The 24190-nt window shown below is 38.2% G+C and overlaps 1 protein-coding gene across 5 annotated transcripts in view; it reads right to left on the bottom strand.

Annotated features, from left to right (window-relative positions):
• CBLB (Cbl proto-oncogene B) overlaps positions 1–23407 on the bottom strand; it is a 216398-nt gene extending 192991 nt beyond the window's left edge. The window contains exons 1-4 of one of the 5 annotated variants that reach the window (XM_081235625.1): positions 22421–22450; positions 22081–22237; positions 21232–21415; positions 7583–7833 (exon numbers count right to left, since the gene is read on the bottom strand). In XM_081235625.1, the coding sequence (XP_081091751.1) occupies positions 7583–7833; positions 21232–21399 (419 nt within the window). In that variant the 5' untranslated portion in view covers positions 21400–21415; positions 22081–22237; positions 22421–22450. The other 4 variants (XM_081235627.1, XM_081235626.1, XM_081235624.1 and 1 more) reach the window with 4 other exon arrangements.
• Between the last annotated feature and the right edge of the window lie 783 nt (positions 23408–24190).

Below are 24190 nucleotides of genomic sequence, written 5' to 3' on the forward strand. Positions count from 1 at the left end.
CCAAGGAGTGCCTGGAGCTATCTATCAGAAGCTACAAAGAGTCCTGAAAGCATCCTGCCCTAGAGAGCTGGAGGGAGCATGGCCCTGCTGACATCTTGATTTCAGACTTCTAGGCTCCAGAAGTGTGAGAGAATCAACTTAAGACAACATAAACTTCAGGTTTGCGGTAATTTGTTTCAGCAGCCCTAGGAAACTCATAGTCACACATCTATGATTACATGTGATTACATCACATGATCAGATGTTCAAAGTAACACATTTCAAAAATAAATCTAAGTTGTCTCTGAGTTTAATCTGTTCCTCAGTGATTCTACCAAATAAGACAGGCAGCCTCGATCTCTCTTTATGACTTAAATCTATAAATGGGTACTTTCTGTAATGACCTATGTGTATCCTGCTATAATTAACACATCTAGAAACAACTCATGTATAAATGCAAACTCCAACAAGAACTCATGCTCTGACAATAATGAGCTTAAAGAGACAAAGATTAATATTAAAATGGGTTTAGAAAACTGAATATTCCTGAAGCACTTTATTTCAAAACTGTGAGATATGAGTACTATTTTATGACCTACCCAATTAGTGCTGGATGCTAATCTGTTTGGATTCCCGGAAACTCCACTTCTATGTTAAATCACCGGGAAAAAAAGATGCTTCTTGGACTAGATTTCCAAGCATTCCTCAGGCTATAGAATTATCACTGCAGCTTGTCTGTTTTATAAACAAACTTCAATTTAGATTCGTAAAAATCTGCCAAAGGAGCTCTCTTTAACTAAATAACAAATCTGCCACTTGAAAGACATCATTCATCAACCTTCTTTGTGGGAGTATTGTTATTATGAAACTGAAAACAGGCATTCTTTCTTGAGTGCTTCAGGATTTTAATTATCAAATTTGAATGTCACCAGATATTTACTGAAAGGAAAACATCAATTTTAATAAACTGCCTTAAGACTGAAAAACATAAAAGGTATTCAACCATAAAGTGCACTTGAGTCTTGTGAGTTGGCTTACTGTCTTACGATACAATGGTTATCACTCAGCAATTTATGAACCTTTAATCAACTCTAAACTGCAAGGAAAAAAATTCTCCAATTTTAAAATCAAAATATCAGGTGTATATAATATATATTTTGACCTGGAAGCAATTTAAATGAATTGCAATAAAAATTTTAATACTTAATAAACCAGGTGTTAGAGACTGAATGGTATTAACACAGGACTGGGGGAAAAAAGTAAATAAACAGCAAATAAATGGATTAATTGTAAACACTTTATTTAAAACTTTAAAACAGTGGACAGTGGATTTAGTCTTAAATTTGAATATCTGAATAGCAGAATAATTTGTGTTCTTTCATATTTTGAAAATATATGCCAAAGAGGAAACTGCTAGAGAAACCCTTCACGTTTGACTTACATGAAAATCAACACATAAATTACTTTGTATCCAGTTAGCAAAGCAGCATGGGTGTAGTTGGCCATAAAGTCCTTAAGAGTCAAAGATTCTGCAAGCTCTCACCTGCCCACTCTGACAGACTCCCTTTGTTTAACTTTGAAAACATTTGTCTAGAAAACTTTCTTGTGGCCTCTACTCTCATAGTGTGTTAAAGAAATAAGCCCCTTCATTTCCAAACTTTAGAAAAGTATATTCACATCTCTCAGATGCTTTAAATATGAATGAAAGCATTCTTATCAAGACTAAATAAACTTTCTATTCATTCGTGATAAATTAATCTCAGGAAGATATTCACTTTTTCTAGAGAAAATTCCATTTCCTACTTGGCAGAAATATTTCTACTTAAAAGGATTGATTACTATTTTCCTCTGAATCCAAATTATATATTATCATTTTAAAATGTCACAAATTAATCTTCTACTTCCTCTGTTCTTCCACTGAAAAGAAAAACAATGCCTAGAATGCAGATACATGTAGAAAAAATTAAATAGCAACTGAGTATGTTTATATTAAAATACTTATGTTCAAACCTATCAGTAACCTGTTTTGACTTACTTAGAAATCATATTTTTCTACTTGCAACTTGTCCCTTGTCCTCATGAAATGCAAAAGCACTGCAATTTTCACCATTAGTAAATAAAAAGAGAAATAGAAAGATTAGGTTAATATTTAAAATATAAAATTGTCTTTTAAAGGGGTATAAACCATTCCCTCTCTTGCATCATTAAACAATAGATACTTCATAGAATAAATGGAATGCATTCAGTACTGTACAAATTATTTATAGATAACATAACTTCCCTAAGATTAATTCTCCTGTAAATGGTTACTGTAATAAAAAAAAAAAAACAGTATTTTTACTAGAAACTACTATTGGATTTGCAAAACTATTTAACAGACTGATGGAGCAACAGTAACATTTAGTCTGAAACAAACGACATCTTCATTTGTTGATGCTGAAATGTCTTAGCCAACAAATATTGTGAATATCCAGAAAATAATTTAAAGACTGAAAAAACACTACTGGAGTCAGGAAACCAACCAAGGTTACAAAGAACCCTTGGAGGAGAAATGGCATCACACCACCAGATTCCTGCACTCTTTCCTCATGTCCTTCTCACAATGTACAGGGCTGCCCAGGAGAAAATGTGGAACTTGATGTGGGATTATAAACAAGGCCATTAACCTGTGAGACCCCATAATAATTAAAACTATTCCACAGAACCCAAACTGTGTACACAGGTCAATCTCTTCCTATGGTTAAACTGAAAACCCACAAGGAATTTCAAAACTGCTTCCATGACCATGTAATCAACAAGTACTCATGTTTATACCAATTTAAACATTTCAGTTAATGCATCATTCTTTGGCCAAAGCAATGTTGTCATACAGAGGTATGAGGAATGCAAGCAGGTTGGTTTGCAGCTTTGTGTTTTGTTGTTGCCCTTACTGTTATTATTGTTGTAGCTGATGTTGTTTTGTTTCAACTTTTAACTTAACCATTTCTCTTTAGTATATCAGTTTCAAAATGTTCTTGGTACACTATCTCATGAATTGTAATAAACAGCAAGTAGAGTGATTTGTAGTTCTTTAGAGGGAAAGGCACTTTATTAATGTAGCAGGCTATACATTTTTCTTTGTTCAGCCAAATGGTCAATAGAGAAAAAGATTTTGCCTGATGCTCCTGAAGGATTTTAAATAAAGGCTAGCATCTTCTAGAACTAATTTTTTAATGTCAAAATCCTTTTTTAAAAAATATATCATTTAGAATGAGTATTATTATACAAGCTATGCACACTATGATTTGTTTTCTAAAACACACGTGCATAAAGAATGGTCCAGGGGCTTTCAAATGATATTAATAATAAGACAGCATCTGTGTATTACTCTTTGGCATGAATTGTTTAAAAGCCTTTATTTTTTTCACAGATAGGTTATCAAACTCAGAGCTATTTTTCCACCTCAGTTGACTTCTGGTTTTGTTCCAGTGGTTGCAAACCGGAGTGTGGGAGGGGAAAATGGGTTGTAGCACTCTGGTTCACTGAAGCAGTTCTAAAATACGGAAAATCTGATTATCGTTATGCCATCACCTCTGGGTGTTCTAAAAAAACACAGTGTCCAACACCAGGGCTTGAAGAACAGGAGATTAATACATAACTTTTTATATGAAAGAGTAAATATTTTTCTATTAAAATGGTCAACTGACAAAACTGCCAGCCACATCACTGAAGAAAGGCATCTCCTGTCAATTTCATATTTGTCACCTGCAACTACCTTCACACCCACTTTGACTTTTGCCACTAAAACTTTAAGCAATATGTTACAAAGTTTCTCCTCTTCCCTGTGCTTGAAACTATAAATTGTCCCTTCTCTACATGATTCCTGAAGCCCACTCCACACATACACTTGAAAACGTTATGTGTGCCAGAAATCACTGAATTACTCTTCCCAGAAATACCAGCTCAGAATGGTTTAGACACAGCTGGAGAAGCACCAACTCAGTGTGAGGTTCAGCTGTTTGGCGGGGAGGGGGAACTGGGGAAAAAGTGATACTGGAGAAGGAAGAGGTTTACTATAAACATCAAGCGAGGCATGCAGGCTGCCTCTACCAGAAATCATTATTCCACCCATTCTCAAAGCAAGAGGCTTGCATTACGCACTCTTAATATCTATTTCCACAGCAAATAAACTTACCTAACTATAATTTCTACCTTTCACCCGCTACACAGGGAATACACTGCATGCCATTTGCTATATCTATTTATTTTTCTATTTATTATATTTATCACATTTGTGTGAAATTGCCTTAAAAATTCGAGCTACTCATATTTTAGCAATCAATCAAAGCACAGCTAGTTCAAAACTGATGCCTGATTTTTTTCCCCACTTGCCCGTACGTTTAAAACAAATCCACAAAGAAGTTTATTTTTGATACAACAGGAACATTAAAATAAACATTTTGATTCATGTACTCATAAAGTACAGAATCTCTCAGGGAAATGCTGGTTTAGTCAATGAACTCCAAATTACTATTTCTAGTATTACTGTCCTTCATTTTTAGCTTAAAAATACTAATGTCCCTAGTGACATTATTTACAGAACAACAAAAAAAAAGATTGTTCAGAGAATTTATAATATTCCCAATTAGCAGTGTGTAATACATGTTAGATAAGAGTCATACTACTAAAAAGAATATTCAATTGCCTTCCAACCCTGAGAACATTCTAAGAAGTTTATTTTATATTCTATAGAGCAAAACATCCAGAGTTCCATGTACAGTGGCACGTTTTAGCCTCAGTTACATTTGGAAATCTAAGGGAACACAGAAGTGAATGTTTAAAAATATATTCCTACTAAAAGAAACATAAAGCAGAAACATAAATCAAAAATTTATGTCTTGCTACAGTGTACCAAGAATAGTACATTATTATGAATTATGATCATTTATCAAATGTAAGTTTTGCATAAACACAGTGGCCACTGAACATTATCAGAAAATTGAACATGGATGAAAGAAAAATCCAATTAGAAATATGCTATACCAGCACAGAAGCTAATAAACTTTATTTTAGAATTGAATTTAAGATAGTGACAAAATTTACTTGGACACTTAAAACACAGAATTTACACAGTTGCCTCATTGTGATCAGTTAACATTATGTAATCTGTCATCATCTATGGAAATCTACACACAATCAACCAAAATTTATAAAGATTCCACAATGATATGCTCCCACATAAAAAGCCAAAAAAATCTAAATTTATTTATGCAATGGTAGTTATAAGACACTTCCTGAGTTAGAAATGTTTCAAGTTTCTAAAAAAGATGTAAAAGTGAGATACAAGTTTACCCCATCATATATTACTACATCCAATGAAAACACTTACACCACTCAAATTCCTAGTCCTAGAAGTTACACACCTTCTCACTGATCTAATAACCTAAAAAGTAAAATTTCATGGATTACATTGCTAGATCAAGAAGAATCTCAGGGCTACCAAATGTGAGAAAGAAGTATAAAGATGTTACTAAAACAAGTTAGTTTTATTAGATCTACGTTAAAACTACAAGGCGAAAATACAGTTTTAAACATACATCTGGCTTCCCATAACCTTGGCCATTCTTGGGAAGTCTATAAGAAGAAGCAATCACTATGACATTTCTACTCCTTACTTCTGGAACCTTGTGGCAATTCAAAATGCCCATTAACAGTCCTGGAGAGAGTCTTAGAGCTTGAAGCTAAAAGGCAGCTAACTGGAAGGATCACCACCCTCAAGATGTATAAACTGTGGTCCAAGAATATTAAGTGATGAGCCCATAGTTACATAATTGGTTAGACTCCTATGATTATGTTAGGATTCATCACTAATTTAGAGAGCAAATTATAAATAAGTAAACATTTATGCCATTTTACCTTTGGCAGAGGGTTTTACTATGCTTGAATTTGACGGTTTTACTCACTCTGGGTATTTGTTTGGCTGCTATTTACAGACAACTTCAGAGTCTATATACCTAGATAACTGAATTTTCTGTTACACAATCCTATGTTTCATTAGACTATATGAGACTACTGTTTCTGACCTGAAACATTAGAGATTTCTTAGAGGTTTTTCCCGTATCTAAGAAAACTAAAACCCAGAGACGTTAAGAGTCTTAAACTAAAATTCACCTCAACTACGTTAAGACATTATATATTTTAATTAATATTTATTTTCCAGTCTGGAAATCTAAATAGACTATCACTATCAGTGAATATTCTAGATAGAACTTAAATGTCCCAGAAGTGGAAAACTCTATTATTTACTCTATTTAGTTTAAGACGGATCATGAAATTTAACGTTGAAATAGCCAAACAACAAACTTCAATGAAGAGTCTCTAAGTCAAAAATCCTGGCTATAAGATGAGGATTCAGTTGATGTCACTTCAGTCATCACTGCCCCTGCTTCTCACTTACTAGTCAAAGTATAGGAACTGAAGTTACATCTTCCACCCACATCTTGCACACCTATACCTCCAATCAAGACTACATCCTGAAGACACTGTCCAACACCAAATGCTGGTGGAATGGAGCAACAGGAACTCTTACTGCTGGTGGGAATGCAAACAGTACAGCCACTTTGGAAAACAGTTTGGGAGTTTCTTATAAAACCAAACATAGGCTTATCATAATATCAAGAAATCATGCTCCTAAATATTTGCTCAAATGAGCTGAAATCTTATGTCCACACAAAATCCTACACACCAATATTTATAGCAGTGTTATACATAACTGCCAAAAATTGGAAGCAACCAAGATGTCCTTCAATAGGTGAGTGGATAAACAAACTGTGCTACATCCATGTAATGGAGTATCATTCGGTAATAAAAAAAAAAAATCAACTATCAAGCTATGAAAAGACATGGGATAACCTTAAAGGCATATTGTTAAGTAAAAGAAGCCAGTCTGAAAATGTTACATATTATATGATTTCAACTATAAGACATTCTGAAGAAAGCAAAAACTATAGAGACATTAAAAAGATGAGTGGTTGCCAGGGCTTCAAGAGGTGTATGGTGGAGGCAGTGGGGGAGGGAAGCAATGAATAGGTGGGACACAGGGCATTTTTAGTACAGTGAAACTATTCTACATGATACCATAATGGTAGATATATGATATTATTATACATTTGTGGAAACTCTGAGAACCGTGCAATACAAAGAGTGAACCCTACTACAGACTATGAACTTTAGTTAATAAAACTGTATCAATACTGGTTCATCACTGTAACAAAAGTACCACCTTTTGCAAGCTTTTAATAATCGACGAAAGGGCAAATGGCGGGAGGGAGTATACAGGAGCTCTACTTTCTGAGTCATTTTTGTGCAACCCTAAAACTGCTCTAAAAAATAAAGCTATTAAAACAAAATAAGAACACTGTCTCAGGAACTAGCTATTGACACAGAGAAATTTGTGTAAACCTTGTGTAAAACTACAAAGTTTAAATAATATGAAAAGCGAATACACAAATGCAATGATATTTCCCCCAAAACAAACACATGGTAACATTCATCCTAACTGTGAAACAAAAAGCAACATAAATGACCTTAACCCTGAGAAAAATAAAATCTGAAATATTCTTACCTGTCCTGCGACTGCTCTTCGTACATCCTCTCCTTGCCTTCTTTAAAGAGTCTTATTGCTCTTTTTGACTTTTTCATTAGACTATCAATGTAGATTTTAAAATATTCATTCTCACTGAGTTGGGCAAGTTTCTGGTTGTCATCATATTTACTCAATATAAGTCTCAAATGCTGATATGTATCAGGTAAAATATCAAGTATATATGGTGGGCTATTCTTCAACTGAAGTTTGGGATTTTGGCACAGTCTGACCTAAAAGAAACAAAGACAGAAATAAAATATTTTCATATGAACTGTAACACTTTCTTTCACAGAAGAGCTGAGAAAATTATCAAACTATGTACTATTTCTTTGCCTTCCATAATATACATTTTGATTTTAAAATTATCATCAGCAATCTACAAAGAACCTACATTCCCATCTGTTTTCATACAATTAAATACTATTTTCTTCTCTTCTCATTCAGTTTTTCTATGTCAGACCTTAACTTTCAACCCCGAAAGTTTTCATTCTCTCTTCAACATCCCATTGTTCACGGCTTAACAGAACACCTATGTGCTAATTATTATATACCACTAACAGTCTCTTTTTTAAACAAAAATGAGGGAATGGGCCTCATCTGCTGGCCCATTTTAACATCTCACATTCAGAGATTATTCTCCCAGCTAAAGCTCTTTGATAGATTTTTTTTTTTTTTTTTTTTTTTTTTGCGGTACACGGGCCTCTCACTGCTGTGGCCTCTCCCGTTGTGGAGCACAGGCTCCGGACACCCAGGCTCAGCGGCCATGGCTCACGGGCCCAGCCGCTCCGCGGCATGTGGGATCCTCCTAGACCGGGGCACGAATCCGTGTCCCCTGCATCGGCAGGCAGACTCTCAACCACTGAGCCACCAGGGAAGCCCTCTTTGATAGATTTTAATTTATGTTTTGGTGTATTGTTTCCAAACCCTGAGAAGACTAAAAACAGATGCCCTTTTAATAACTGAATTATTAAGTAGTAAATGGGTGTCAGGTCAGAACAAGTCTTTTCCACCTCTTCACATTACATCCCAGGCCTAGAAACACATGTTACATAACGGTTCAGTCTTCCATCAGATGCCACCCAACGACTGGGGCATTCAGGGCTGCCTGCAGAACCATACCTTCTGCTAGCACAAAAATGTAGTAACTCCACTACTACATTCACTTCTTTCTACATGTTCATGTGATTTAGTCATAAGTAATTTTACCCATCTCTCATTCTTATCCCTCCAATCACAGCATAAAGAACCATCCAATTAAATGACTGTTTAAATAAACTCATTGGGAATTGCACAAGTGCGTACATAGTGTAAAGGCGCACACTCTTACAAAAGGCAAAATGTACACATCAAAGCAGAGTTACTGAGAAGCTCATGAAGCATAAGCTTGAGGGTCCCTCAGATACTTGGCCCTCTTCTAAAGGTCTCGTCATACATTTTTTTGTAAAGTTTTCAAGAACAAGATATTTTACACACAATTAGTTTAGATTTCTGTCTTTTTCCCAGTGCAACATCCCTTCTGTCAAACTTAACCTTCTGCTGGGTGGCACTGAAGGAGCTGGGGGCATTTTTGGAGTCTGGCTAATGGGAATTTGAGTTGAAATACACTTAGTTTGGCTTTAGTGGAAGGTACATGTAAGGAACGCAGTCACTTCTGGAACTAGTTAAATCACTGTCAGCAGTTGTGATACAAGAATGGCTTCGGGAATATTTCAAGTGTTCATGGTGCTGACCAGCCCAGCACAGGAGCAGGAAGGTCATGTTTAAATTTCGTAATTTGAATGTGTCAAATGGTACCCAGAATTGGAGGCATACGTGGGCAATGGAAGAGAATCAAAGCCTAAAGTGTACAGAGGGCTTCCAGTGGTTAAGAATCTGCCTGCCAATGAAGGGGACACAGTTTCGAGCCCTGGTGCAGGAAGATCCCACATGCCGCGGAGCAACTAAGCCCGTGCGTCACAACTACTGAGCCTGCGCTCTAGAGCCCGAGAACCACAACTACTGAAGCCCGCGCGCCTAGAGCCTGTGCTCCACAACAAAGAGTAGCCCCCACTCACGGCAACTAGAGAAAGCCCACGGGCAGCAACGAAGACCCAGTGAAGCCAAAAATAAATAAATTAAATAAATAAATTTTTTTAAAAATAAGTAAAGTATACAGAGTCTAGATTATTTCTCTGATGTCTGTGGACTTAACCATTTCTTTTAATGGTCTTTCTTTTCATACCCAATCTTGTATTTGTACTTTTTTCTTTAAAAGGATCACTCTAAATTTCTGGTTCCACAAAACACAGATCCAAATGAAAAAGAGTTGAACATTAATAATTTCAAGAACCACAAACACAATAAATCAAGGAAATGACAAATGAAAAAGTACTCTTAAACTTACTTTCTCACTTGTTTCCTTTGAGAAATGACCATATCTTTTGTAGGGGAAAAAAGTCTGGCTCAAACTATCAAGCATCAGCCCCTAATTTAAGACAACCATTTCTCACATTAACTAAGGGCGTTCTATCTCCCTCCTCTTTGTACACAGTGCCTAAAGCAGAACTGTCTAGCATACAGTACAGAACTAATAAATGGATGTATAGATGGTTGGTTGATTGATTCTGAAATTCTTTATATGTATTTTTACACACAGATGTTATTATATTACTTCCTTATTTTCATGATTGAACTATATAATAGTATTTTCTCCCCTAAAGACAGATGAAGTCCCAAATATATCAATGATTTAACAAATCTTGCTTGAAACAAGATGGTTTTTCAGTTCTTAAAACTAAAAGATAATATCACGAGTACACACAAATTTCAAAAATATCACCACCAACATCTTACAGCAGGCAGTTTAATTTCAGCAACATAAAACTGGGTACAACATGTCGCAGACTGATAAATTATTAACTTGTAGTTAGGGGGCTAGGCAGTTTTAAATTCATTTCCTCCAACTGGTGAATTTTTTAACTGATAAATAAAAAATTTTTCAGACATTCCAAATCACTGTTCTTTAATAGATTCTTTTAAATGTTACAGATTTTTAATTTACTATATACTACCTGGTCTTTTTCTCATTTGTTTTATTTAAATTATAATTCTATCTGAGTATTGATTTATTCAGTAAAATTGTTTGAATAACTACTATATACCAGGTACTGAGCTCAGTGCCAGGAAATTATAGATGACTAGAGCATACTTCATGCCTCAAGGACTCTGGCAGAAGAGACCTAGTTCCCTATAATTAACTTAGGAGCAATGTAATTCTTGCTCTAAGGGATCTTAGTGAAGATCCTGTCCAATCCATTCATTTTTCAGAAAAAGAAACTAAGAACTACAAAGATTAGGCGACTATTGAAAAATCATTAATCCAACACAAGAGTCTGCATTTTATGAATCTCAGGCTGATCGTCTTTCTAACTATATCACAATTTAATTAGAATTAGGCATATAACTAATGATCCCTGGCTAAACTCATTTACATTTTTATTTTACTCCATTTGCAAATTTACAGGAACTTGAGGACCCATTTGTTAATTCTACAAACGTTTATATGTCAGGCATTGTTTCGGGCCCTATGGAGTACAGCAATGAATATATCACACACCTGTCCTCAAGGAGTGTTCTAGTGAAAAAGACTCGTGGCTTAGAAAAGAATGACAGGAGAATCAGAGTGCTATAATGGAGGAGACTACAAAGTGCTGGAGGAGGAATGAAGCAGACACATCTACATGGCAGGGCCATGAAAGGCATACCTAAATTTGCAAAAGGAATATTCCAGGCAAAGGGATGTGCAGAGGCTTGAGAGGCCCCAGAGAGTAGGGTGTGTGAAGAGCAGTCAGTGCAGTCATTCTAAAAGGTGGGGGCATAGGAGCCCCTGGGTGAGTGGGATGAGGAGATCTTCAATAGGCTAGAGCCAGTTCATCAAGGCCTTTGTAGGCCACACAGTTTTCTAAATCTGCACTCGGGCAAGTGCAACATAAAATGCCGAACTACTTACTACTGCATGCCGCTGACTGTGCAGTTCATCAGTTGGATTAGTGTTAAACTGTGATTTATGACAACTTTTGCCGAAAATGAATAACCCTATGCCAGGACTATGACTTCCTAGCAGGTCAAATTCAATTCAATTCAATAAATATTTATTGAGTGCCTGCTATGTGCAAGGAACTGCGAAAGCCAGGGCGAGAAAAATTGCTTTTCTAAAACCAGTATTTTAAGGAGAAAAATCAAGCTCACCATTTAAGGTTCAAGTTCAGATTCGAATGACTCAGACTTCTAGAAATATCGAAGTCACTCCCTAGAATGAAAGCGGGTCCCAACACAGGAGAGCTTTCACAAAGAACACATCTACAGTCACATTATACACTGATGGACTTTTTAGGGCACCAACTGGTACATTAAAGGATTGGTTCATTAATCTTTGCTTTTGAACTAATTGGGTTGAACTAATTGGAATTGGGCTAAAAATTCCATTATAGTCATTGGCTCAAAGGATTTTAGAGTTAACGAGGACCTTGGAGGTCACCAAGACCAACTCCTTCCTTGTTACATAACAATACTTAAACACGGAAATGGAACCTAGTTAAGTTTGCTGCTCAGAACCCTGCTGTCTGGACTTACAAGTCAGGCACTCTCTCCATAACAGTAGACAACTGCCTGATGTATTTCTTGAAAAGGTATTTAAAGATTTTTAAGTAGACCTCTCTGTATATGTCTATATATGCATCGTCTCACATACATAAAAATATATATTTTATATTTAATATGGCACTACACGTGTATTTCAGTAAATACATGAATATGTATTCACATACATAAAATATATATTCAACCATATCAAAGCAAAGGCACAAATATAAACACAGGATTTACTAGGGCTACAAGAATCTTCAAAGCCATTGATTATTCTGGAACACTCTTGCATTTAAACAGTTTCCTGACTGTGCTTTAATTAAAATTTCCAGCCAAAAGGTAACAAAGAAGTATTAGGTCAGCTAACATATTTCCTGCAAACAAGGTTCAAACCAGCCCCTGAAACCTATGAAAGAAATTCTACTGAAGCAAGTGGAAACTTCAACAGTAAGGAATTGTGCGCATACCATAAAAGACTTTCATTATAAAACACACCTCACCTCATGGAGCATTCAGTTATATTAAATCATGTATTGTATCTGTGAAATGAAATATCCCATTTTTTAAAGACAGTATGGGAAGCCTGAAAGAATCCCTTGTTTGTGCTCCTCAGGTAACTGCTGTAAGAGATTCCTTACTGCAGTTACTTAAAAGTATGTCACTATGACAAAAAAAGTGTATCTGTGAGTTCTTTGGGTTCTTTACAGTTTAGTTCAGCAAACCACACCACTAAGTATATAAAAGCATAAAAACTTATACAGCATAAAATTTTAAAAATATAAAAATAAAACAGAACTCTTTCTACATAGAATATTAATTGGGCAAAACAAGAAGGTTAGCATATAACTGGTTATGAGTCTAGAAATTAATCATAGTAGGATTTGGGGGAAACTACCAATTCTTTTATGTTTTTCAAAGAAGGTTTCTTTAGAAAGACACCTTTAACCTTTAAAACCTTTTATAACCTTTATAACCTCTTTATAACCTTTTTTATTGTTATAAGAAGCACCATTAAATAACTGACTAGTTGTAATTAAGATGTCAATTGTGTATTCATTTGTTCACATATCTGTCTTACTGGTCTATCTCCATCACCTAATGTAGGATCTTGCATACAGTAGATGCGCAATAAATATTTGATGGAGGAAAGGAGGAAAGGAACAAGTTAAGGAGGAACCTCTCAGAAGTAAAGTAATATTACAAACAGGATAGCCATACCTATATTGAATAAACCTGTCGACAAATGAATACAAAGCTTGGAAAAGAACTTGATCATTTCAAATATAGGGGGTAAAGATCCTTCTGATTTACTTCTCTTGGAAAGAGGAAGATTCAAGCAGCATGCTTGGGGCTTCCCTGGTGGTGCAGTGGTTGAGAGTCTGCCTGCCGATGCAGGGGACGCGGGGTTCGTGCCCCAGTCAGGGAAGATCCCACATGCCGCGGAGCAGCTGGGCCCATGAGCCATGGCCACTGAGCCTGGGCGTCCGGAGCCTGTGCTCCACAACGGGAGAGGCCACAACAGTGAGAGGCCCGCATACCGCAAAAAAAAAAAAAAAAAAAAAAAAAACAGCGTGTTTGAATCTTCATACTATAAACATAGGCATCAGAATCAATCAAACCTGGGATCTAGCCCTGCCAGTTACTAGCTTTACAACCTTGGGCCAGTTTCTTCTTCTGGAAACCATGAAAACTTCTAAAGATGTTACAAATTCTCAGAAGAGGAAATGTAAAGTGCTCTCACAATACCTGACACATACTGGGCACTGGCAACTTTTTAGGATTTCTTCACCTTCCATATTATACCACAACATGGCAAAATCCCTGCAGGTTTTGCAAAGATGTAAGAATTAGACCAAGGGCACTGGCCACCTTGTTGGGGATCATTAAGAGTTCTTTTATTTAGTTCCTAAAGTTTGTTATACTACCTGAAATCCTTAAAAAGTCTCCCGTTCTGTACAGAATAGGAGCAAATAAGGCTAATAAGCCCAGGTCACTTCTCCTGATTCGGAATCAGTACATAGGTATTCAGCTGATCTGGAATCATTTGAAAGGTAGAATACTTAAGAACTATTTTTTGTAATTCCTATTAGAAAACAGTGTGAGCTTAACAGTTATTTAAATGTTAATACGTTAAAAAGCTAAAAATTTAGTCGGATATTTTCAAAATGCTTCTTTAATTACTAGGAGAAAATCAGCACTTACAAATACATTTTAAAATATCTTAAATATATGCCCAATCAGAGTAGATAAAAACAGCATTGTGGCATCATTTAAGTCACAGCATGTTTTTTTGGGTTTTTTTGGCTGTACGCGGGCTTCTCACTGCCGCGGCCCCTCTGGCTGCGGAGCACAGGCCCTGTACGCGCAGGCCCAGCTGCCATGGCTCACGGGCCCAGCCGCTTCGTGGCATGTGGGATCCTCCCGGACCGGGGCACGAACCCGTGTCCCCTGCATTGGCAGGCGGACTCTCAACCACTGCGCCACCAGGGAAGCCCCACAGCATGTTTTTAAGGTGATCTTAATATAAAGGCTCAGGACTGATTTCCATTTCAATTTTTTACTTATTTATGCACTTAATTGCTATAAAACTAGTTTAAATATATAGTTTATTCTATAATATGCAATTTTAAAACACGATTTAGACATTACAAATGTTACAAGTTAAATCACTTCTTGACAACCCAACATAAAATTTAAAAATTCTCCAAAACTTCTCTGTGTATTTCCTTACTTCCCTCTTATCTAAGCGGAAGTTACAGCTACCTACCAAGGATTACCTTTCTACTTGTTCTTAGCCTCTCCTTCTCACATTGTAATCCAGGATGCCACTTCATCAATTATTTCTTCTTCCCTTACATCTTAAAACACTTCCTACCTACATTCCTTCCCCTAAATCCATGAACTTCTCCAATAGCACCTACACACAAAGTTATGCTCTGCTCAAACCCTCAAGCCATCTATCAGAACTTTCTTTCTTTACACTAGTTGTCCCAGTTGTAGAACAATTTTTAAATAATCCACATACTCGTTTTCATCTAGCTGTCACATAAGCAAAAGTACACTGAAAGATCAACAATGGACTCGACTCAAGAAATTCAATGACTTCTTGAACTTTCATTCGGCTTGGTTTTCTCCATTTGAACTTGGTTTCTCAGACTTTGAAACTACATCCTCATTAAAGCTATCTCTACTCAGGAAATCAGTATGCTCTCATTCTTTTCCTATCTGTCTCATCACTGTTCTTTGCAGGATTCCCTTTCCTTCACTGCCATCTAATTATAGATACGTGCCCGATACAGCCAAGAATTCCAATCTAACTTTTTCTCCACCTCTCACCTTCTATTCTGCCCTCCAACTCTCTTGTTGTTCTATAGCTTGAAATGCTGCCTCTATGGGCATATCTACCAAACATATGTCTCTAGTTTCAACTTCTCTCTTTAACTGCATATTCAATTTTCTGACTTCAAAATGGATTTCACTCTGGCAAGTCAAACTCGACATGGCCAAAAACAAACTTACCATGCACCAGCCCCCAAGCTTCTTCTTTTTCTTCCTATGTTCTTTATCTCATTAAAGGCATCACTGCCTTTAGAGTCAACTAAGCTGAAAACCTCAAGAGTCACTTTCACTTCAACTTCTTGTTCATCCTCTACCTCTGAAGGGTCACCAGGACCTTAGATTTTACTCCAAAATGCCTCCCACGTTTGAACCAACACTTGCTATCTATCTACTGTCAATTCTCTAGCTCAGCCCTTCATTATTTCTTGCCCAGTCTGTTTTAATTCCTCTCGATCATTATTTCTACTTCTAAGGGTTTCTTTTTTTCTCTTAATTCTACTTTCTAGAGTCAAGACAGTAATTTATCACAGCATAGCCTTGACTTTCTCTCACTCTGCTCAAACATCTCAGTGCTTCTCTGCCTACCAAATAAAGTCCAAATTCCTTGACAAAACAGTCAAAGCCTCTTCATCTTTCTCTAACTAACCTTCTTTCACTCAGCAATCTCCCTTTACTCATCATTCCTTCTGCCTGATGTGCCCTCACTTCACTGGAATCCAAAGCATCCTCTAAAAAATAGCTGGATAATACCTCCACTATGCTGCATTCTACACCAACTTTTCACCCCAGCAAGCAACACTCACATCTACCAGATGCTGTGTTACAGCACTTTATTTACACTGTATTACAGCACTTAACTACACCCTACAGGATAACATGGTTATCTATGATTCTCTATCTTTCCATACTTAGGATATGATAAATGAATGATGAAATAAATAGACAGCACAGAAAGCAACTCTGAAAGAGAGTAAGAAGTTGATTCAAAATCTGAATGGTTAAAATTCTACAGGAGTTAAAAGATAATAACTGATTAAGGCTTCTGGTAAATGTATGCTCCATATCACACGGATAAAAACCCAGGGAACTCTTGGGAGGATTCCTTTAAATCCTTTACTTTATCCAAAAGCTTTACCTAGAAGTGACAAGAGGCAAACTTTGGGATCACTTCATTTATCTAAGCACAAATCAGAATCTAACTCAGTAGTAAACAAAATAACCCAGACACGTAATGTGTTACCATATCAAAGTCTACTAGGGCCCATGATTCTGCTAATATAGAACAACCTCACTAAGGAAAAAGAAATATGTGAAGAATAATTCAAATAAATGATATTCCCTGTTCCAAGGGCCCAAGGACAGTGATATTCTCAAACCGAACAAACATAAACAATAGGCATCCAAAACCTAAATTTTATTCCACATGTAATATTTTTCAGAGGTATGAGTAATTCAACTTAGAAGAGAATACTTACTCTTATTTTTTAATAGCTGCATATAATGTAACCATTTTTGATTGACAAACTTTAAAATATATTATGGTTGAAGCGAAATTATAAAGGTAGAGAATAAATTATATTCCAAGCTTGGCAAATGTACTAAATGTACTAAATGTACTGAGGGTAAAAAGCAGGAAAAGGCTGTTTGGTATCATCACTTTTTAAATGTTTTTAAAACTCTTTCAGTAATGTAATTTCAAATGAATGACAAGGACAGCAAGACAAAAACGTCGGCAGGTACTCAACTTGCTTTGCTCTTTGGCATCAATTAATTACTCTTTAATTTCCTGAACATCCATGTACGCTCAGTACATTTAGTATCTATTAGATGGAAAATTGTTTCCTCCACTTTCCATCACCTGGCTAATAAGATGCTTGTGAAAACCATGCTCAGGAACCTCACATTAATAAATCATCATTCCTACCATACTGATTAGCAATCATTTCCTTACCCTCACCACAGCATTTCCAACAAGAGTACAATAACGCTATTCCTAAAGGCAGTGGCCAGCAGAATCCAGACAGACAACAGTCTGAGCAGTGGCCAGAAAAACAAGACAGATATTCTCGACTGCTCCCACTGTAGGTTGTATAGGTCTGTATTACAGCCCCTTCCATACTACATGGCAATTATCCACTTACATGCCTGGCTCTGATGCTGGTCTCTGAGTTCCATGACAGGTCAAGGGCAGAGTTATATCTTGTATAGCTTTGCATCCCCAGGTAATCAGCACTTCATAGAAACACAGTAGGTCCTCAAGAAATGTTTTCGTGTTTAAGAACCTCCATCTCTGTAAGACCTTTGGAACAGACTCCACATTTCAGGTGTATTTGAACCTTGCTGTGTATTCATGAGTAATAGTTCTGTCACTATATCAAACAGGCATCTACTGACCTGAAGAGTGTGGGGTCAGCTATTGACTTACACTGACACGTAGAACTAAAACCAGAAAATATGTCTAAATGAGATGCTTTGGGATATGCTACTATTCTTTTTCTCAGTAAATGTACTCTGCTAAGTCTGTGCCACTGATGTTTTCTTACAAAACACTTTACATCTTAACAAGGAACACAGCTGAGCACTCCCTCCCACTCTCAGTGACCTTGTATAGAAAGCCTGCCCTCTGAAAACATAACAATTAGTTGGAACTGGAATTTCAGTTGACTGTTTTAAATTCTAGAGGCCAGGGAATGGTGTAACTACACATTTACTAGATATTTCCCCTACAGTCTAAGACTGTTTCACTGCCTTGTGAGATGTTATTTTACTTAATAAGTGGTTGAGACGACATACTGTACTTGGAGTTTGTTTACAATTTTACACTTCTAAGATGTGACCTTGTTGCAGAGGCTTCATGAAGGAAAAATGCCAAATGCTTAACCTTGCCTTTTACATAACTACCAGTTAGATTTGAACATTACTATTTTCCGTTATTCAGAAGCTAAACTCCTACTATTGCAGTTATTTTACAAAACAGGTAATGTGTCAAGGGATTAACTTTTGGACTAATAATAAAGTTCCTGATGTAATCACCAGGACAGTGTTGATATTATGAACCACTTCCTTCACCACTGACAAGGAAGGAAAGACAAACACATGTGGGTGATTCTTCTGCATTACACAATTAAATAAAATAGACTTTCCAAATAGTAATTATCAATGCTTTTTTGTTACTGTGAGATAGAGTAGCAATAAACATACTGGACTCTTTTAAAATGATGTATATGGTTTCCCTCCACAAAGCCCACGAATGCATTCATAAATGAACACAACAATTTTCAGCCTTGACAAATAATGAAGACAAATAGGGAAAGCCACACAATGCACCTCTGGCTAACACCCATACCCACATTCCACTAAGTAGAGACTTTAGGTAGTAGATTTCCTTGAGTCAAGTTTCTCAATTGGAGAGGCTAAACACAAACCCACAAAAGGGTTAACAAAACAAACAATGGCAGAAACTTAACTATCAAATAACCATCTATTTTACCATAACCCATGGTGAAATAATTAAAAGAGAATAAAACTTAAGTTAACAATTGGTTACAGACCAAAATTACACACACATTTTTTAATGTGTCAAAAATAATGACTCTATATTACCTACAGTTTACCACTTCTTATATAAATCTTTTTCATTTGATGTTCTAACATTTACTCACAACTGTACAAATTCTGACCACTCAAAGAAGGGGTGGGGAGAGAGAAGCAGCTCCCTGGTAGAATCTGACCCATTTCTGCCCACTCATATAACAGATAAGTTAAAGAAAAACCTTGAGGGGCTTCCCTGGTGGTGCAGTGGTTGAGAACCTGCCTGCCAGTGCAGGGGACACGGGTTCGAGCCCTGGTCTGGGAGGATCCCACATGCCGTGGAGCAGCTGGGCCCATGAGCCACAACTGCTGAGCCTGTGCGTCTGGAGCCTGTGGTCCCAAGAAGAAAGGCCGCGATAGTGAGAGGCCCGCGCACCGCGATGAAGAGTGGACCCTGCTTGCCGCAGCTAGAGAAAGCCCTTGCACAGAAACGGAGACCCAACACAGCCAAAAATAAATAAATAAATAAAATTAAAAAAAAAAAAAAAAAGAAAGAAAAACCTTGAATCTCCTTCTCTTATGCCCAACTAATGGTTCAGGCATGAGAGTGACCTTAAATTGCTTACTCCTTAGAAAAGCAAAGACAGCTAGTATTGTGCCTGTCAAATATATACAATTTTTCCAACTGCATGCTCCTCTTTCTTAAGTATCCAATGTTAAAATCAAAACCTGACCTCAAGCAGCAAGTTGCAATGTTCTGACACTATGACATCATTCTGTCTGGAGCACTTTAATATCACAATTTGAATAAACTGGCAGAGGCTTAAATAGGTCACACTGAATCCTAAAACTAAGGATATTTATCCAACAAAAATATTCTGGCTCTGCCTTTAGTATCACCAGCCATATAATGCCAGGTCTATTGTTCATCTACCCATCTGTGCTTCTCATAAGGAGAAATGAAAATAGAGTAAATCTTATCCCCTTCCTATATTGCTAATACCACTGACAGTGGCTTTTTGCAGCAAATATTTGAACACTGTTACAAACCAAAGTAAAGTTGACTGCTACCATATGACTTTGTGAAGGCTTTAGCACACACCTACAAAGAAATATTTTTTAAACCTCCATTTCTGCAGTTATAAAGACATCAAGAGCCCTGCATCAACTAACTTTATAATTAGCCCCAAATCTCTATGAAATAAAACCATAAGGCGCTACATTTACCAATATATAGGGTTCAGTACTACTGCTTCAAGAGCAAAACTATTAATTTTGCACAGCAGCAAGCTACATCTTAATTATATTTATTTCATAATCCTACTTAGTAAAATAGGACACAGTTACAGTTTTCTCCATAGACCCCTGTGAAGTATTCAGGTTGCCTGGACTTCTCTGGGCACTGACAGCCAGCATTATTTCTTCTTGTAACATTGTAGTTCATCTGAAAGCAACATGCAGAAACCACAGAAGTTTCTGATACTCTCAGTCCCACCACCTCCATCAGAAATTTTCCTTTCACAATAAACAATGTGTAATCAAAAAGGTTTCCTGTTTCAAAATGGAATAGATGAAAGAAACTGTAACTCTATCATTAACAACAGCAAAAAAGTTCCTTAATGACGATGAATTCTCAAAGACGAAAATGGAAACTCTCAAACACTGCTTCCTCACTTAAGGACTAATCTGGTTCTTTCCCCAGTTATCATTCTCAGCATCATACATTGTGGTTGTCATGAGTGGTCCGTCAGAGACTTTTCTTAAATTACTTGTATACACTCTTTTGTTATCTAACAGCAAGACAACCTTACATAAGATGTAACAAACACATCCAAACTATTCTATGCCATGCACCAACAAAGAGCAGCCAACAGTAAAAACTTTGCATATCTGAGTCATGTAGAGGAACTTTGAAGCTTGAAGAGTAGGACAGAAGATAAAAAAAAACAAGTCTCAGCTCTGAACCCAACTTTTCTAAACACCCAGAGCAGATATAAGAAAGATGGTCAATCCAAAGCAAAAGACTGTTGCTACAACAATTATTATTATTAAGTAACAGTACAAATAAAACTGGAGAAACCAGCCACATCCAGGGTCAACCCTGCTGTGTACAGACACGGTCAGACAGAACTTACCACTTTGTCCATGAGTTTCCAAGTTTTCTCCACAGTCCTGCGATCTGCTGCTGCTTGCTTAGGGGGTCCAACTGCATCTTGAATAGCATCAATAATACCCAAAATTCGCCCTTTTCGGGGGTTTCCTCCTCGACCACCAGGGTTTCTGCCATTCATAGAATTTGCCATCTGGAATCTTAGTTCTCTGAAAGGGAAATTAAAAAAAAAAAAAAAGAAGTTAGTTGGTCATGAAAATATTTACCCAACAGAAAACAGGTTAACTTGTACCCACTACACCCTCCTCCATCAGTGAGAACAAAATCCAGGGCCCCAGATTCAACTTTTCAATAGCGTGTGAATTTACACTCTCAATCTTTACACACAACAAACAGGTTTAGTAGCAATAACCTTAGATTTGTTTTTGGAACATTAAGAGTTAAAGATGCAAGTAATGAAGGCTTAATACCAAACTCATAACAATAAAAACTTATATAGATTTCCTCCAACTAGATAAGAACACACTATTCTGTTTTTCCCCTCCCTGCCTTAATCCCAATTCAAAAGACTAGAACTGAAGCCCCCAGAAAATATTTTGGGAGCCTTCCTCAAAAACCGCACTTTACTCTGTTAGATTTCGTCAAGTTATATAAACGTAAAGATAATTCTACAGCAGCGTAAGGGGCACGTCCGCTGTCAACAAAGGCTTAGGACTTGGATTTTACCCGCTAAAACCACCAACTACGGACTCATGAACATGGACACACGAACACACAGTTCTTCAAACAACGCGGTTGAGGAGTTGCGCCCAAGTTAAGAGCCAAATAAACCAACACACAAATAACCCATTTTAAAAGAGAGTGAGAAACTGACAAGAGCGGGCACAGAAAGCAGGAGAGAGTTCACTTCTTTCGCTCCTCGCCTCTTGTCTCATCCAAGTGGGGTGGGGGTAAGGGGTCCAAAGCTTTGTTTCGGGACATCTGTGCCTCCTCCCGGCTCAGGCCCCTCCCCTGCCACTCTCGGATCACAGCTGGGGGAGGAAGGTGGACAGAGAAAGGACAAAGTATCGCCTCGCGCCTCCAGCGCCTGCAGCCCGGTCCGTCTCGGGCGCTCTGCGCTCGGCTCCCCGGGTTGCCTGCAATCCCAGCCGCCCGTCTCCCTTTACTCCCTCTTCCTCCCTCCCTGGCCCTGCCCAGGTCCGGGCTTTAAATACCCCTCTTCAAACTGTGACGGCGGCGGCGACAGCAGCTGGAAGCCGGGGCTCTCCCCTCTTCCTCTGTGGCCCGCGCCTGGCTGCCCCAGGGCCCCCAGGGCGGAAAGCAGCGTCGAGCCTCCCCCGCACCCCCTTCCCTCCCGGCCTCTCGGCGCAGTAGCTGCCCAGAGACACGCGTGTGCGTGGGTCTGACTCTACGCGCAGGAGCCCAGGGTGCGTGGGCAGCCCGGGCAGGGAGTGTGTAATTGCCGTGAAAACCCCGCTCCAGAGGAAGGAGTGACCCAGAGCACCGGCCATCGAGACAGGGAAACGCAACAATTACCGTCAAGACCAGTCCACGCCCGCTTTCCCCTCCCGCCCGACTCTCGGGGAGGCCGCGGGACGCTGCAGCCGGAGGAAGAGACCACTCGCTGGCCACCCCACCCCTGTAGGATACACACACAGGGAGCCAGGCGCGGGGCGGGGCCGGGGGCGGGGCCGCGCGCGACGGGGCCAATCCCGAGCACCCGTGACCTGCCCGACAGCGGGCGGTGCCAATGGGCGAGAGGCGCCCGTCCTCCTCGCACTACCACCCGGTCCACGTCTCCCACAGTACACAATGGCCCCAGAGGAAGGCCGGCTCGCCGCACGTCCCAAATGGAAAGGGATTCGGAGGGAAATGGCGGGACTGGACTCACCCGAGAATGAAAGTGGAAAAGGGAAAGGAAATGGAAGAAAGGATGCAAGGCACTAGGGAATTGACCAATAAGGAGTGGGCGGGTGGGCGTGAGCGTTGGGAACCGGAGCCAAAGCGGACTCCGGCTAAAAGGCGGGACTTCCTGCTTCGCTCACTTTCCTAGTCTTTTGTTTCATAGCAACAGAGTAGTGGTTGAGAGGGTGTTGCTTCTTTACTCTGGGCGGATCCGAGGCTGAAGAATTCATCTCCCTAGGGCTGCCAAACTCTTCTACCCAGGACAGTGGCCAAACAGGTCTAAGGCATGGCTGGCTTCTTGTTGACTGTCAAAAAAAGATCAAACAGTCACTCAGCTTCTAAGATGAAGTATAAGCCTTTCATAGAATAGACTAGACTAGGGTTGACACCTGATTGCCAATCAAAACTTCCTAAATTTCTGAGTGTGTTTCCCTTTTACTGTTAGTTTTTAAAGAATTGCTGATCAAACATCAGGTTGATGAAAAAGTAAATAGTTGACACCGCTGGCCAAATTGTCTCTACTGATTGTGCCAGGGCAGTGAAAAAACCAGACTATGTGGGTTGCTAATGTATACAATGTACCTTTTTATTTAGTGCAAGTTGTGTATAAATGACTGAAGAGGAAACAGCTTTTGTATTTTGTCAGTCACCTTTACTCTGTGTCTGCCATTCTCTCCCAGCATTTGTAATCTCTCTGTGGCTCCATCCTTATGTCTTTAGAAACGTCCACATCTGGCTAATCTTAAAAGGAAAAAGCTACTGTGCTGGGATCCTTCTTTCAGCAAGATCATATATTAAACAAATGCCTTCTATTTCTTTCTATTTAACTTCAGCCCCACCACAGGTGCTACTAACAATTGCTCTAGACTGTCATGCTTTGGAATTTTCTTTCCACCTCAGTTGGTAGAGTTGAATACACTTTACACCTTGGGCTTCTCAGGTGTTGTAATCTTTTGTATTCAAAAAATATATTTTTTAATTCTTTCTCTAACCAGTTAACCCGATAAAATGTTTCTTAATGGTTCTAACCACTTTCTACCTAAATAACCATTTTAGTACTATGGTAATTACTGTCAAGG

Source organism: Mesoplodon bidens, assembly GCF_964165515.1.
Source record: "Mesoplodon bidens genome assembly, chromosome: 5".
NCBI lineage: Eukaryota > Metazoa > Chordata > Mammalia > Artiodactyla > Ziphiidae > Mesoplodon > Mesoplodon bidens.